The sequence below is a fragment of the Pomacea canaliculata genome, linkage group LG7 (assembly GCF_003073045.1).
Source record: "Pomacea canaliculata isolate SZHN2017 linkage group LG7, ASM307304v1, whole genome shotgun sequence".
In the NCBI taxonomy this organism is placed as follows: Eukaryota; Metazoa; Mollusca; class Gastropoda; order Architaenioglossa; family Ampullariidae; genus Pomacea; species Pomacea canaliculata.
In genome coordinates, this window is record NC_037596.1 from 513,521 (window position 1) to 531,572 (window position 18,052).

The 18,052-nt window shown below is 39.1% G+C and overlaps 1 protein-coding gene across 1 annotated transcript; it reads right to left on the minus strand.

Moving 5' to 3' along the window:
- Nucleotides 1–1,826: 1,826 nt before the first annotated feature.
- LOC112567801 lies at nucleotides 1,827–14,715 on the minus strand. The gene is made up of 10 exons (XM_025244646.1): nucleotides 14,562–14,715; nucleotides 13,923–13,958; nucleotides 11,837–12,014; nucleotides 7,783–7,961; nucleotides 6,793–6,940; nucleotides 6,258–6,433; nucleotides 5,350–5,622; nucleotides 4,614–4,916; nucleotides 3,751–4,059; nucleotides 1,827–3,357 (listed from the first exon to the last, which is right to left on the minus strand). The coding sequence occupies exons 1-10, from the start codon at nucleotides 14,641–14,643 to the stop codon at nucleotides 2,987–2,989; spliced, it is 2,055 nt and encodes a 684-aa protein (XP_025100431.1). The 5' UTR covers nucleotides 14,644–14,715; the 3' UTR covers nucleotides 1,827–2,986.
- Nucleotides 14,716–18,052: the final 3,337 nt, after the last annotated feature.

Here is an 18,052-nt window from a genome sequence, read left to right on the forward strand (position 1 = left end):
AAGGACTAGAAGGCGAAGAAGGGGGAAAAGTCAACCGATCAGGCATTTTGTTGTTTGACAGGTTCAGTTGAACAAGTGTCATTTTAAAGTGCGTTGCCAATTACTCATTTGTTTATAAATGCCCTTTGAAATGGTGTTTCTCAGATAGTTGTCTGTGTTGTAGGTTAATAGATATAATTTTTAAAAATATAGGTCAAAATTTCACTTACGAGCATCTGCCGCCACGTCAAGAATGAAACCACAAATGCAAGAGAAATATATGAGTGGGCGCATGTTTATAAAAGATAGTATGCATGTATATACACGCACGTCAGCACGCATGTTTATACAAGCATTCTCCCCCTCATTCTCTATCTTTTACAGATATATAGATATCAGTCGACAGCTGGTCCAGTGCTTCAACTAGCCTTTCCTTTGCTTTCACGGCGTCGACAACCTTCAAAGTACCATTCAAAGACTGTTTTCAGCAAAGAGGTATATTAGACGACATGGATAAACCAAGAAAATTCTGCATCTTGACGTTAGCGAGCAAATGTTCCTGGTGACCCTAACAAGTAGGTGGCTAGGATGTCAGCTTCTAAATGCCCATACGTGTAGATAAAAGATAAAAGATGGATTAGCGGGGTACATCTGTACAAAAAATATATGCCAGCTCTTTCTCTTCTAAAGAAAATAAAATCATATCGACTACTTAGTCGAGTAATTAGTTTTGCGGAAGGCTTTATTGTAATTTACAAGTCACTGAGAGAGGATCTGCCCGCTGTGTAAGAGATCTTCCTACTTGACTATCGTGGTCTGGGTCGGGTTGAACACTGTCTTATGGTTAACAACTTGCATGATGAAATCACGTTAAAACCCAGAAACTTGCACCCATCATAAGAAGAAAAAGAAAGAAAAATTGGTTTGATTTCTTTAACAGCATCTTAAAATTTCCTTAACATCACAACAGGTTACAAAAACCTATGCTGAAGTTTTTACAACGGGTTCATGTACAGGGCTCATATTTTGCGTTTGTCTTTTTCAAACTTACTTTTGGAACGCTGAGATGTGCTTCACAAAAATGTTGCGTTTGTGTAAATTTAAAGACAAAGAAATTAGAAGGTGTTTTGTGACTATAACAAGCTAACATCGTGTATAGACGGGACGGACACACTAAGCGGATTATTTTCTCAACCTCATGTCATCGCCTGCAGCAGCTAAAGGTCGAGTTGATGTTCACTGTAGCAAGCAAATCTTATGTAACATCACACAACCTTTGACATTGCTGTCACATCCTGTTTGTTAAGTTTACCCTGCTATTTAAACACATGTGGTTTGACTAGTGATCTAATCTTATTCACCATTTCAAACAATCATGACAGTTGCTAACAATTCATTGCGTTTAAAACGAGTTATCTTCCTTTACAGTTTTTGTACACGACTTCTTGACTTTCTGTGCCACTTTCAGTAGGAAAGACGCAGAGTCTCTTCAAAGTTCATATTCTCTTTTCCTTCTTTTAATGCAGCAGATTCTTCAAGCTAAGAATAAAAAAAATTCTGTCAAAGAACAAAACAATTATATAACTCCTGAAAAAGCGCTATTTAAACGAATACATGCGTTAGAGAAAAAAACAACCCAGCAATATTCTCAAAAATTCTAATAATAATAAAACTAATAATAGTATAAAAGGAAAGAAAAACATTATGACATAAAGTTTCAAAAATAATATATATATAAATAACATAATATATATATATATAACATTCTGATGTAAATGAAATGACAGAATAAGATTTAATAAAAATATGAATACTTTGTAGATTTCTTTGATAAAGATATTATGCCCGCTCAGACTTACATTTTACCATTTAATAGAAACCCAAGAAAATATCTTATAGAGGCTAATGGTGTGTACAAATGTATTACTAGATAACGAGCAACATAGTGTTACAAATTGTTCCAGAAATTCTGCCATCAGTCTTGCTTCTGACGATGTCCCTGACGTGCTCATCCGTTCTGGTGTTCGTTGATGTCAAGATACTTTCTGTCCACTTCTTGAACTGTGATCATCACCCTACAAAAGGTTTTCGACAGAAAACTAAAACAGACTTTTAAAACACTGCAAAAGATGAACATTTTCTTCATAAACAGGACTCATGTTCAGGGAACATGTTTGTATGACAAGGATTTCATGCAAAGAAAATGCTTTGGGAAATTATTCACTTAACCAAGACACAGAATGAGCTTGATTTCAGTAACTGCAAATAAAAGACTACAAAAAATACGAAGATGCAAATACTGTTTGTAGGTAAACATAGACATGAAAGACTGATTAACAAACATTATTTAAGCATGCATGAGCTCCAAGATATGTATTGGATATATAAAAAGATAACCCACGCAGAGACTAAGCTTGATGTTAGTTCTGAGAGCAGATATATAGTAGCATCATGACTTGTGTAGCTATGCAAAGAAGCAGTTTCAATAACATTATCCTGGTGTTGACTGGTCCACTAGGAGCTATTCCCATCTTTGGTACATTTACAGTAATAGGCGCCTTCAGACATTTTAACCTGCAGATAGATGAAAAAGATTGTATTCTTATTTAATCTGTCTCTTATTATCGTTAAAAAATAAAATATTGCTAGCTGATTAACTTTATAGGTACAGGAATGTAAAAAAGGAGATAAAAAACCACAACAAAAGCATTATGGCACAAAATGTCTCGCTCAGATCTTAGAGTTTACATATGTTGCTATATATATATATTTTAAATCTTACAGCTATCAGTCACTTACCTCTTCAAGAATTCTGTTACTTTTGGTAACTCCAGGAAAAAATCACAAATCCTCCGACGATTACGACTGTTACAAAGTCAAAGATCTGGCGGAAGCTAACACGAGAAATAGCAAAGACTTGAAGGAAGCCCCGAGTGTGTACTAAGATGTCGATGTTTATCAGCTTGTGGCATTTTACTAGGATGTTTGTTTATCAACATGTAATAATCTATTTCCAGCATTTACTAACGTGTTGCGCAGCACTAACTGCTTGCGTACCTTCAGTGATGACCGTAATGCCAACAGTTAGGTTTCCATGGTCGTTGCTAAACTCCAGGTGGTAAAACCCTCTGTCAGCTTGTGTCACACTTATGTTACATGTAACTGAGGCAGGTGAAAGAGGGTTGGCAAAACAAGTTGTATGTATTGGGTTTTTAGCTAAGGGTATTCGGAGCCTCTCAATGGAATTTGGCCTCTGATAGGTCACTGCTGTAACCTGCGGGGTCGGCAATGCTGTCATTTCAATGAGGAGGTTTCTGTTATCGCTTTGCCTATCAATAAACAGGAGCTCTCCTCCAGAACTCTTCCTTTTTGGAGCACCTGGAAAATTTACGTTTTACAATTTTATACATTAGGTATTACACATTACACATTATGTATCTTTACTCTCTTTCGAAAATCAAATGCAGAATTTCCTATGCTCACCTCGGAACTTCGTAACTAATTTTATGAAAGTCTCCTGCAAGATATTCTGCAATCAGTATTTTAGCCACGTTACTAACAAAAACGTCAATTAAAAAATTAAAACAAAATTTTAAAATAGGTTATTAAATATAGACATTTAAATACTTAAAATCTCAAATGGACAATAAAGTGTTGACTAACTCTCATAAAGCAAATGTTAATAGCTCGAAATTCCTGCAAACTTTGTCAAACTCTACAGATTTTACAGACGTGTAATTGTCATTGTAGACAACCCCTACACATACTCACACGTGACAAGCAGCAAGACGGACTGAGTGACATTGTCTACTCCATTGTCCACCTCACACGTGTAGTCACCAGAATCTTCGCACTGAGCTTTGCACATGAAGAAGTTTAACTCTCGGCTTTTCTCGTGAGACTCGATGTCGCCCTCAGCTCGTGACATCAGCTCGTGACGGTTTGACCCCCCGACAAGCCGCATGCGAGGTGCTGGACGTCCACTTGCTACACACGTCATGATGACATTGGAGTTCTCAGACACATTCACAGTCTTGTTGTCTTCGGCATTTAGCTTGAAGCTCAGCACAGATGGCGGGTCTGATATTAGAGCAAAGTATGGTTATTGTGTTTCTTATTTAAGTACAGCTGTTTGTCATCAGGCTACTTCTTGAGCATTTACTACCAGTGCTGTCAAATGTTAAGTATTTAATAGTAAGGTATGTCACCTGTAAAATTCTTGAATTATATTAACTATAATTAATTTTTTTTAAACCATTCTTTTCCTATGGAAATCAGCTGTTGAAAATCTCTAAGATCATGTAAAACAGCATAATAAAATTCTTTAGTAAAACATCAGTAAGAATTTCAAACGAACATGTCACTGTGATAACATAGATGATTACTGTCTTTATTAATTACAATTATTACTCTGTTAGCTTAGCGATGACATATATGTATAAACTGTATTGTAGAATGATGCTAAACTTGTAATTTGATTCAATAGTTAAATGTAAGTACACCATTGACTTCTCAATAAAGTAGTCTATTAAAATTATATATGAATACCCCTTGTTATAGTATTAATATCTTACCCTATACATAGAAGACAATTGCATGACATATTACTTATTCATGAGAAAATATAACTTTACATTGTACAATGAGGGTGAGTTGGTAATCTGATGACAGAGGGAGACGTTGATCATTAGTCACTCGACCAGTTTCTACAAGGCACGTGTATTGACCATCGTCTGCTGTGGGTTCTGCTGCGATAATATTTAACTTTTTGGTGTTACTCCTGGTTTTCCCAAACCATTTAAAAGAAGCAGGAGGTGGGTTGCTCTTGGCTTTGCAGAGAAGTGTAACATTGTGACCCCGGGTCACTACACACACATGTGGTGCCGTCTGTGGACTACACGTGGCGACATCGGAGATGATCGTGATGACCGGTGGGTCTGCAAAATAAATCAAGTACTTTAATATGTATTTCAATTATAAAAATTTTCTCGCTGCTTAGTCTTGTCCTTTTGTAAGAACATTGTTTTGAAAATAATACTAATCAGATTTAAGGCGTCAATTAATTCAAGAAATAATTTTACACATTCAAATAGTTATTTTTTAGCCTGGTGCAAACCTAGGTCTCGTATTCAACAACACTTTGTCCTATAACTCCCATCTTTCTGGCATTTTTATTTTTGCTTACACTTACCTATCAACCGACTTAATAGTAAACATTGTAGCCATAAAGCAAAAGAGGATCATGTCAAAGCAATGGCACTCTTGTCATGTACAAGTTAATTACACGAATATCTACTTCTTGAGTCTAAATAGACATGATATTTTGTCAATCTTGATTACTAATTGTACGTGTGTACATTATTGACTTACAATAAATTTCCAGTAGAAAACTGTCGCTATGACCATGTTGCAGGTCGTTGCCATATTCGACTGAGCAGCGGACATTCTTTCTATGATTCGTTCTCCTCACATTGTCAAAGATCAGGTACTCGCCTACAGGACGACCACCTGCGGTCTCTGGCCAGGTGTAGTTATCTGCACTTTCATCTGCGAGTGCATTCTCACACTTTAAAGTCACATTTGTACCCGCTAACAGTGGGTAAGTCGTAGATGTCACAGTAACAATATACAGAGATACGTTTACTGCAAACAAAAAAGAAAAAATGTTACATATTAATTTTAGACATTTTGTAATATTTATGTCTATAAACTTGTTCATTTAAATATAGATTAGTCACAAAACAAAAAACAAAAAAAATATACATTAAAATTGTTAACTATTTTTTGACCCGTTTTTAAACATATTGCATTGTGAGGAGGATGTCACTAAACACAGATCACGGGGGTTGTCTGTCATCCCCATCTGGTGAAACTATCACAAAGTTCAAATCTTCGATTTAATCAGAGCATAGTGATTCAAAATGTTTGAGAACAATGGTGTGACAAAAGTAAATGTTAGAAGCAGATACAGAATTAAAAGAAAAAAGAATTCATGTCTCGATATGGCAATGGTTATTAAAAGCCAAACTTAAGGACGTCATTACCCACTAAATTAAAATCAATTGCAGTTACATTTGCTGAGAAGTGATATGAATATGGAATGTTGACAGATTGCTTTATTAACGATACACATCCATAGATATTATTAGCATATGATTAAGTTGTGTGAGTACAAATTCACACACAAAAAACCAATAAAAGAGAAAAGATGTAAGAAAACTTTGAGTAGAAAGAGCATAAATGATATTCAGGTATATTGTATGTAAACTTGTTGTTACTGTTACTGCAGACGACGCCCAGCTCCTCTGTATCACACTGTTCCCTAATACCAAGGATTCGGTGATCACATGCGAAGATACTTGTCTCGCTCCCTGAACAGTTCAGGTCAATCATCACGAAGCCTGTTTCTTGCCTTGGACCAAAGGTGGACGCCCGAGTAATTAGTGCTGCGCCTCTGAGAGAACAAAATGAAAATTTCATGAGTTGCTTGTACTTACAGAACATTTATTTTCATGTAAGTACTAAATGTGGACTTTACATTGGTATTAGTGAACTATCTTTTGAGGACATTTCACGCGGACACTCACACACACGCGGCCGGCCGCACACACGTACGCACAGACAAATACAGAATAGCAAGCCTACTAGCAAATACTATGACAAACGGATTAGCACAAAACTTCTGTTCTGTTTGCTAAACATTTTTTTATCACAGTCCGGAGACTTGTGAGTTGTACCTTGAGTTATTAGTTTTTGTCTAAGTGCAAGCAATCATTAAAGTTATTATTTACAAATCTTACTAAAGTATCTTACGATTCAAGCCTCAGTTGACTGCAGATGACGTCAGCAGAGCCTGTGGAGGCTTTGCCACACAAACTACTCGTTCTTCCCCCGACATTGATGTTCACACGACCCATGTCATCCTTGATGCGATGTGTGCCAGCCAGACTAAGGTGGTCATCTTGCGCCATAATAATATCATTTTTGTCATCATCCCATTAGCGATACTTATACTTTTGTAAACTTTTGTAACGCAAATATTGACGTTAGCTAAATGTGAATCATTTAATCATTCAAAAAACTGTCAAACATTTTTAACAAGCAATCTTAAAATAATAACGATTATGTTAAAGGCACATTTTCAATGTTTGCTTAACAATAAAATTATTATTAGACAAAAATCATTGGTGCTCGTTGAAGTAAACTTAAGAATACAAATATTTTTAGCTAGCCATATTTGTATTCAGTGAAGTTTAAAATATTTTTATATGTTTTTAATTCACTCCTTTTGCAGGCAGTAAAACTTCCCAATGAATGTACCTTGGAGTTTTTTGTTTACTGAGGCCACCAAGGGTATAATCGTTTTTTTAATATCTTACAGGGGGCATATTTAAATTTGCACCACACTATCGAACCCTGGTGTGTATTTAATGTCATCCACAAATCGACTTCCAGGTAATCACCTTCTGCAGCCACTTTTATAATGTAAATGAACAGAAGCGAGATATGTACTGGTTACAAACACGTTTCGCAGCTTTGCCCATGAGCGGCTTTAAAAGAGCAGCAAATAGCGAATAATTAAAAATTAAGTGCTTACACATCACTATAGAATCCTCGTTTCCTTGGGAAGGATATGAGGATGACAACAGGTTAGAAACCATTTTGATTTTTTTTAAATATCTTATTTCAGATTAACATGTGTCTCATCTTTGTGGTTAAAATTATACGGCTAATAACTTCTACTTATTTTAGTACTTACAATGTTACGTGTCTCTAGTATCAAATGAAAACAATATTTCTTACCGAGTCTACAAATCACACCAACGTCGTTTCTATGACTACAGTTGTGTTTGAAGACACCGCTGTGGTTACAATTGGCCAGACTTCTTTCTGTCCCCCCACACACGAAGTTGTCAAGCAGAATGTTGGCCTCATCGCCACCAGGACCAAACATGAATGACCCCACAGGGAAAGCTCTGGAGCTGTAAAAGGTTCCTGAGAGTGTTCTTACGAAAAGTCGTTTTAACTTACAAAACTACGTAAATAAATCACTTCTACTTAAAAATATTTTGCTAAACAGACAAAATTTATATAAAATCAAGAGAAAATGCATTTTAATTGTATAACGGACTACCTTCAAGCAAGCATACAACAGACTATTGAAAGCATGTGAATTTCAACCTTTATAAATATTGACCAAGTAGTAGACTATTAGTAGACTATACAAGTAGTAGACTATACTGATCTGCGAGTGAATTTTCTCCGAGTGTGGTGCCTGCAGGCGGTGGTTGTGGCTATGTGGTCTTATTTTACTTTATCAACATTTATTTTTGTCTGTGCTCCAGTACTCAGTCCGCTGCGTTTCTACGTCATAGTACATTGTCGTCACTGCTGACATCACCGCGTGACGGAGTAAAGACCGAACTATAACACTGAACCACTTCATGCTGAGCTTTTGAACTGTGTATATCCAACACCAGGTTACTGGCAATTGTTGCCCTTTCCGTCCATCCGACCATAATTACTATAATTAATAACCACCGTATGCGTCACAGATACGTCCCCGGAGGATCATTACCTTATCGAGGTCGAGGGGCTAATGTGTGTCTATGTCCCTGAGAGCTATACGTACGGACAGGGTCACCCAAGCCGGGCAGGTCAAAGGGTAGATACCAGACGAAATATGATCTCTGATCCTCCAGGTTGGGGGTTGGGCACAGGGCTAACAACCCTGTCCCGTAAAAAACACTCTTGTTACGGAAACAGTGACGAAGAAAACCACCACCAATTTGTGCGATGGGCTCCCAGAGGTATCGCAAGATCCTTGTATGACTGTCAGTAGCGAAAGCCGAAAGGAAACTACTGGCACGAAGATGGAAGTCTTGAGCGCCAAATGCAAGACCAGAATAGGCTTCTGGAATGTGCGCACCATGTATGAAACAGGCAAGTTAGCACAAGTTACAGCCGAGATGAGGCGTTACAACTTGCACATCCTCGGAGTAAGTGAAAGCAGATGGACAGGTTCTGGAAGAGTAAAGACCCAGACCGGAGAGACAGTGCTGTATTCTGGCAGAGAGGAAAACCAACACCATGAGGGAGTAGCCATAATCCTGAGGAAAGGAACGGATAAGTGCCTAATAGAGTGGAAGCCGATCAACAGCAGATTGATTACAGCCAGAGTGAGAGGGAGGCATGGCAACATGACCTTGATCCAGTGCTACGCACCAACCAACGATGGCGATGATGAGGCGAAGGACAACTTTTACGATCAATTGCAAGCAGAAGTAAGTGCAGCACCCCATCATGACCTGTTGATTGTGATGGGCGAAATGAATGCCAAAGTTGGGAACGACAACACCCATGTAGAGAGAACTATGGCAGACATGTTGTGGCTGCATGAACGAGAACGGAGAGAGACTAGTGGAGCTATGCACTATGTACAACCTGGTGATTGGAGGACACTATTCCCTCACCGTAACGTCCACAAGCTAACATGGTGCTCACCCAATGGTAGGGACAGTAACCAGATCGACCACCTAATGATCAACGGCTCCTGGAGACGTTCCCTGCTCGACGTCAGGGTAAGAGGAGGAGATGTTGGAAGTGACCATCACCTTGTTGTAGCAAACATAAAAATGAAACTGCGAAGTACAGGACGCAAGTCAGCAGCACACAGACGCTTTGATGTGGAAAGATTGCAGGACCCCAAGCTGAAAAATGCCTTCACTCTTCAAGTAAAAAACAGGTTTCAGGCACTTTCAGACATGACAGACAATTGCGAGGCAGACGCAGAAAGCATAAACCAGAGATGGGACCTTGTGAGAACAGTGTATCAGAAAAGCAGCGAGACTAGTCTTGGACTGAGAGGAACTAAGAAGAAGGAATGGATAACACCAGAGACGTGGAAGGCGATAGAGGAAAGAAGAGACCTTAAAAAGAAGGTGGCTAGCACCAGATCTGAAAGAATGCAAGAGAAGTTCAAATTACAGTACAGAGAGATGAACCGGAAAGTGAAGCGCTCGGCGAGATCAGACAAGCGTGCCTACTTGAACAACCTAGCAAGTGAGGCCGAAGAAGCAGCAAGAAAAGGAGAACAAGGAAAGCTGTACAAGATCACCAAGACGATTAGCAGCAAATTCCACAGCACCAACAATGCCCCAGTCAAGGACAAGGGAGGGAAGCTGCTAACGACAGAGAGAGAACAAGAAGCACGCTGGGCTGAACACTTCAGAGAGATCCTGAACAGACCACCACCTTCCGAAGAAGCCGACATACAAGAAGCCATTGAGGACCTAGACGTTAACATCGCCCCACCAGAGAAGCAGGAAATCATCACAGCAATTCAGTCCTTGAAGAACAGAAAGGCACCAGGTCAGGACAATCTGAATGCTGAATTATTCAAGGCGGACACAGAACTGGCAGCCAATATCCTGCAACCCCTATTTACCGCAGTATGGGAAGGGAAGCAAGTCCCAGATGACTGGACCAGAGGAGTGATCGTCAAAATCCCAAAGAAAGGATCCCTTAGCGACTGCAACAACTGGCGAGGAATAACTCTCCTGTCCATCCCGAGCAAGATCATGACAAAGATCATCATCCAACGAATCTCAGAGGCAGTAGACACACAACTTAGAGAAGAACAGGCTGGTTTTCTTAGAGGAAGAGGATGCACCGACCAGATATTCGCACTACGCAACATCATAGAACAATGCACAGAGTGGCAGAGCAGCTCTATATTAACTTCGTAGATTTCCAGAAGCTTTGACAGCATCCCATAGAGAGAGCCTTTGGCGCATCCTGAGAGCATACGGAATACCAATGGAAATTGTACTGCTGATCAAAAGCTTCTATGCGAACTTTTCATGCTGTGTTGGAAACAGTGACATCTACTTTGAGGTCGGACCGGAGTGAGACAGGCTGCGTGATGTCTTCCCTGCTCTTTAACCTTGTCATTGACTGGGTAACGCGCCATACAACGGAAGATGAACCAAGGGCATACGATGGACACTCTCACGAACTTAGAAGACCTAGACTTTGCCGACGACCTGGCCCTGCTGTCACACACCACCGGCACATGCAGGAGAAGACGACTCGCCTGCACACTTTTGCGCAGCAGGTCGGACTGCACATCAGCCGGACAAAGACAGAAGTGATGACCCTGAACACCACCAATACAACACCGATCAGCATAGAGGGAGAAGACCTGCCGATGGTTGAAAGCTTCACCACTTGGGCAGCGTGGTCACGCAAGATGAGGAGCAGCCGTGACATCCAGAGCAGACTGAGCAAAAGCCAGGGCATCTTTGTAGCCTACGCAACATCTGTAAGTCGACACAGTACAGCATCAATACCAAGCTGAGACTTACCAGAGTCTGTCATGTCCACTCTACTGTATGGCTCGGAGTGCTGGCGAATGACTGACAGCGACCTCAACAAACTGTCAGTCTTCCACACCAAATGCCTGCGAAGAATCCTGGGCATCTTCTGGCCAAGAACAATCTCCAACGAAGAACTACTTGCCCAGTGTGGGCAGGAGAATATGGCCACCATCCTGTTGAAGAAGCGAAGGCGCTGGATTGGTCACGTCCTCCGAGGCGGGAGCAACTCCATCATAAAAACTGCCTTACACTGGACGCCAGAAGGAAAACGCAAGCGAGGCCGGCCCAAGATCACCTGGCGCCGAACTGTGGAGGCAGACATGAAGACCCTAAACCTCAGCTGGGGTACTGTGGGGAGTCTAGCCCAGGACAGGCAAAAGTGAAGGACCTTTGTCGCTGCCCTACGTGCCGACCGGAATAACGGGCAATAATCTAATCTAATCTAAAAGTAGTAGACTGATAGTATTGTAATTACACACCTGTCGAAAGTAAGCATTTTGCAGGCCACTTGCGCCTCTTTTACTCCAAAACCACTGTCACACACTGTGCTCCATGTTTGTTTAAAAAAAATCTCTAGACGTCCTGCTCTGTCTCCTCCATTAGCTTGTCGTACACTCCAGTCCGGCGTCACTCTTGTGTCCTTTCTAGTTCCCTTGTCTTCAAACAATATGAGAAAAAAAATGAATTTAAACAAAAAATCTTTTTGCGCCAAAGTTCAACCTTAAGTTTTAATATCGTGCAGAACTAGGGAATTATACAAGAAATCTCAATCTGTTTTTTCTCTTGGGTTTGGTTTTGTGTGGTTAAATCAAAGGGTATAAAGTGTACTTTTATTTGTAAACAAATTAAAGGAATGAAAAGTTTTGCGTACATGACAGAAGTAAAAAACTTGCATAACAGTAGTAAAAGGTTTAATTTTTATACTAAAGATAAAATCTTAAGAGGTATTAAAATATTTGCATATGGACTTAGAGTATTATCGTGTGAAATGTGCTCAATGTAGAGTAGTTGTGTACAACATTGTAGCGCATTATTTGCGGTATAGAAGCCACACTATACATGAAGTGCTGTGTCCATTAAACAAAACCAATAAAAAAGACGAAGTTTACTTTGTTTTCTGTTGTAAAGCTCTACAGCACTTTAAAGTAAGATTATTATAAAAAATGGCAAATAAATCCAAACAAATTTAAGATGAGTTTGTTATTGGCCTCATCAAATGAATTTTTTTTTTTAATTTTGGCATTGTATTTGTTTCAATTCAGAAAGTCTACAGTAGAAGATTAATGCATGTAGCTAAGTAATTTTTGTAGGGCACTGTTTGCAATTGTAGCTTTCATATCCATATATTAATGATGTAATATTGTTTTATCTTTATTTGCTCCCCATTTTAAAGGGATAGTGAGAGCTATATAAACGATTCAATTCAGTATGTCTAAATCAAGTTGACGGTAATAAACTCACCCCCATCATCACGGTATATTGCCCAGGAAAATTTTCACATCAAAACTCTTGCACAGACCTGGGCAAAGGCCGGCCCGCGGGCCGCATCCGGCCCGCCTCCTGTCTCTGACCAGCCCGCCTACTTACCCGCCCGCCAGTACATATATTATAATATACAGTATTGGGTAAAATTGAGTTAACTATATTAGTCCGGCCCTCTAAAACCATCCCAATTTCTCATGCGGCCCCTTGGGAAAATTAATTCTTGCACGCTGTTGATTATACAGCGGTTTACATGTTTTGTGCATGTATGGTAGTATACGCAGTAACATTTAAGATATTTTAAAGCATCAAGATTTGGTATTGACAAGAACTTTATATGGAGGCGCTAAGAGAGGAGTGGGAAAAGTTTTCTTTTTATGTGCGAGTCTCAAGATTCTAAACTATGTGGCGAGCAGGTAAAGTGAATCTGTTTAAATTCGTTCACAATAAAAGTTTTAAACCAACCTTTCCTTTGAAAGCAGCCGCCCTCGCTGCTCTCTAACGACTACATAAGACATTTCAGCTGCGTTATTTATTATATTTTACTTTGTCTGACTTATATATTATTATGGACTGCTATTTTCTGACGCTAATGTACATGATAGATTGAATTCAAATCAGAAGGTGGAATAAAAAATATGAGAACAAGTCCACTTCACATTTTGGCAGACGGACCGGCCCAAAAACGTTTGCGGGCCGTAGTTTGCCCACCCAGCACTAAGGTGATGAAAAGACAAAAGCTGGTGACAACTGGTGCTTTCACAAAATGTGCAGCTCATGTTTTTAAGCAAATAAGACTATTTAGATTATGGTAAAGCCCTGATAATATAAATGAGCCCATATACAGTCCTGACGTCTGTCTCGTCTTCTGTCTGTACTTGCTTATGTTTAGAGACTTGTATCAGGAAGGAAAGATGGATGAGAGTGGTACCCAAAAATAATCCCAGGCGATAATATTTCGTACTGAGCACTGCAAAGGGATTTAAAATGTTACATTTTTGTAGTCTTTTTATAACTTGTTTACATGTGACCCATGCAGCTATGATTTATAGCATGCAAAGTGCATTTGCTGTTTGAACTTACCATATCGAGAACTGCCGCAGTTAAAGCGACACGCGTCTGCAAGAGATATTGTACAGTATGTATTTAATTACCATTTTCTATATCAGCAAACAAGGGCTATTGCCGCGTACACGTCTCATAAAGACAACTTTGTAAATTCATTCTTATCACAGTCTTGCTATTTCAGTCACTCACACACTCATTTACGGTAACACTCTTTCTCTTTCCTTTTCTGACAAGGTAAAAGCAGTCATCATTCTTGCAGACAAGAGTCACGGTCAAAGAGAGTTATGGAGGGTCTGAGATACACAACAATGGCACCCTGATCACACGGACTTAAAGCCACTACACTATTAAACACATTTCATATCACACATTAACTACACTTGCAAACCATTTTTTCTAAGAATAAATCTCATATAAGTTGGACCTGTCTTTAATTGTTTTTGAAAGAACATTCTCTAGATGGAAATAGGAAAGAGTAAGTCCAGACCAATTGGATCCTGTGTCGAAATCGTGGTATTTATAATTGCTTAAATCAAAAATGCAAAAAGTTGTAAGCTTTTTGTAAGTATTACTATACAAGTTAAAATTGCTACTCACAAAACACTACAGATGCCTATACATGTTATTTGCATATCAAGTTCAACTGTAACTTACTAAAACGAAATGAAAAGCCCGCCTCGATGGACATGAGATGGAAAAACAATATACAAGCGGCTGCTTTCTGGAGATACACCATCGTTTATTATTCCTAGATGCGAATCAACTGCTGTCATAAAACAATAGGTATATATAAATACTATAAAACTTTCTTGATCTTGACAGCCAACGTTTGCTGTAATTACTACACAACTGACTGTTCCCTATACACAGCCAGCTCCTAAGCTCTGGACCAGGAAGCACTTTAGCTCCTAAGCCACGTGACTCACTGGTGAATTTACCTACATGTACTCTCTGCGTTACTCATGTCATCCAAAGTAAGCTCGGTAAGTTAAGAAGAGGGAGTGAATGCTCTCAGGATCACGTGGTTAAAGGGATAGTGTTGGATGTAAAGAGCAAAGTACGGAATCCAGAAACTTAATGTTTAAGTGTCAGAATGCACGTGCTTATTGACACTTATTTGTGAACTTGAAAGGAAATGTTTTCCCTAAACCTGCACTAAAATATTTGGTGGACAAGTTACTTGCATGTGTCTTGGACAACAAAAATCACCTTGCTCCGTTTCACTCAGCTGTAGTTTTCCACAATTTTCTAACACTTGTACAATACCAACCTGCATGGCACTACTGTTCTTGGAGTCACAACAATCCGTTTTCTCGTAGTCAGGGCTTGTAACGAACGAGGCAGGGAGGAGGATGGCCTAACTCACCCGATGGGAAATGGGGGTCACTTCAGCTGGCTCGCTCACCCAATTCTCAGACGTCAGCAACATCGGGGGGCCCTCCATGTGGCAAGAAACTTTATTTGTGACGAGATAAGTGGCGAGTGTGCATCACGTGAAGTAGTGTGCTGTGTGTGTTAGTTTGATTAGTGTTAGATAATTAGTGGCTTATATTTCAGTCCTATTGTGGAAAAAAGGAATCTTTCTCTTAAACTATTTCTCTTACTAACGGTCGCCTAATTATAATAAATTACAGGATTCAAAATTTCCACAATTTTTTTTGGCCTAATCACTATCACGCAAAAACCATGAGTCCTGCAGCATTACTAGTACAGCAATCAAGGACCACTTTTAATTCATTTAAACGATAAGTACAGCAAAAACAGTTGATAAAGTAAAAATACCTTCCAGATCTTTAACGTCTTAGCACACACCTGGCAAAGGCCGGCCCGCGGGCAGCATCCGGCCCTCCTCCTGTCTCTGACCGGCCCGCCCGCTGGCCGGCCCGCCAGTATATATACTTTATATAAGGTATTGGGTAAAACTGAGTTGTGTTGACAATGGGCAGAAAATGAATGTGCATTGAATGTTTTCTTCTGCTCAATTCTGCCTTGTCATATAGATATGTTGCAATTTCTAGCATATTTTGTTGGTTCTGTGACCTTTTTGATGAATGCTTCACTAAGCACGCAGAAGAGCAGGGTGGTCTGTCAACAAATTCACCTTGACTGTTCACAGATTCAACAGATTTATTAAAAATAACGTTAAATGAATTGCTAACTAAGATACTAATAGTATTAACAAAAATAAAAAACATATGAAGATGGCCTTTCCATGGGTTTCAGCACTGAAAGGTCGCAAACACACACACACACAGAAAAGCTCCTGCGGCGTATAAGCCTCGCTCTTAGCGATTTGGGTATGGTAGTTCGATCAGTCACAACACCATATTTAATACCGTATTATACCGAGGTTAAGGCCATTAGAAAAAATACCGGCATGAAGACGTAAAGGTATGGACCACCACGCCATTGTCTTGATTGGATTTATTGCTGCTCAGTAAAATCCTGCTCACATGAGGCCTCTTAAAAATTGGTTTAAACAGGAAAATTGAAGTCTTGAAATTAGCAACGGGTTTACAGTCAGGACATTATTTAAGAAACAAATTCAGGAAGACGGCCTGTAATAGCCAGAGGAAGGCAAGACTATCTGGCGGCGGGACCTCAGCGCATGTGAACGTCGTGTAGGATATACCTGTCGCCCACGTGACCAGTGAATGTATCGCGGTGGAGATGAAAATGCATTTAACATTGTACATTGTACAAACGGTGCGTACAATGCCCACAGTCTATCGCTGATGTTTATTATTAATCCATGATTATGTCTGGGTGTGATTTAGTTTGTGAGATCCGGCTCAAAGATTGACAACAAATTTTAACTATGAATTTCACTATCAACATCCCCTCAGGAGCAAGGGAGTGGTTCTGACTTCCGACTACGAGAGCAGGATGAGTGTCGACATCAGCCATCAAGCATTAGTGTAGTTGCAACATTTTATCATTGATCAATTTTTTATTTTCTTATTATTAAACAATACATACACAAAAAATAATATGACACCACATAAGACAACTTGCACGAATAAATCAACAAACACATTTCTGGCAATGTACACAAATCTTTTCTCAACCTCATCATACCCTACCCTATGAAAGGAGCAGCTGAAAATAGAAACAGAGTTGAAACTTACACAAATATAGATAAGTTTCAACACACGACAATAAATAACACATAATGCATAATTAAAAGAAGGTATTTAATTGTGCACTTGTATTTCAAAAGATTGAAATGTTATGCTCTGTAAGAAAAAAAGAGCAAAAAAGAAATAAAATATATTAAATGCGTTGGTTTTGTGCAAAATATGAAATGTATTTTTTAGACTTAAATAAAATCATTAAAAAAATTATGTACTTATTGACTGCATTCACTTCATTAGAGACCTACACTCATGGTGAACTTCTCTTATTTCTTTTTACTGAGAAAAGTTACAAATATAAAACCATAGCTAGTATTTGCATATGTTAAAATGTCTTTAAAATGTTTTGCATTGTAATTTTATAAGTGGGTAGAGAGGGAAACATGAGTACAAACCCCTTATTTCCCCCCCCCCCCCCATAAAAAAAAATACCCAGAGATCTGCGGAATGGTTTAATTTACAGATGAGATGGTTTTCCCAGACTAATGTCAGTAAACACAACTTTACAGAAACTCCACAGGAACACGTTATTTCGTTACTCTAGCGCCCCCTTTCTTCTCTCCTTCATCTTTTACCCGAACACAAGCAAATATTTACAGACATTAAAGTACTCATATACATGTAGTGTTGGGTGTAAAGGTCTAAGTAGAATCCCCTGTCCAAATGTATCCCCTGTCCAGTCCATGGCAACGAAAACAAACGCTGTTTTGCAGGGCTAAGAATACCGGTCTTCAAATTAACGGACGTACCCTGAACCGTAGATAACGGTCCTCTCTTACGTAAGCGGTCGTGATTCTCAGGGGAAGCAGAAAAAAGGAAAAAGGAAGAAAAGAAAGAATAAGAAATAAAAAAGAGGAAGAAACAAGAAACAAGAAAGAAGGAAGAAGGAAATAAAAAGAAAAAGAAAAAAAGAACAAGAAGAACAAAAGAAGAACATTAAGAACAAGAAAAACACGACAAATAGCCAGAAAAGAACAAGAAGAAAAGAACGAAAAAGAAAATGAAAATTAA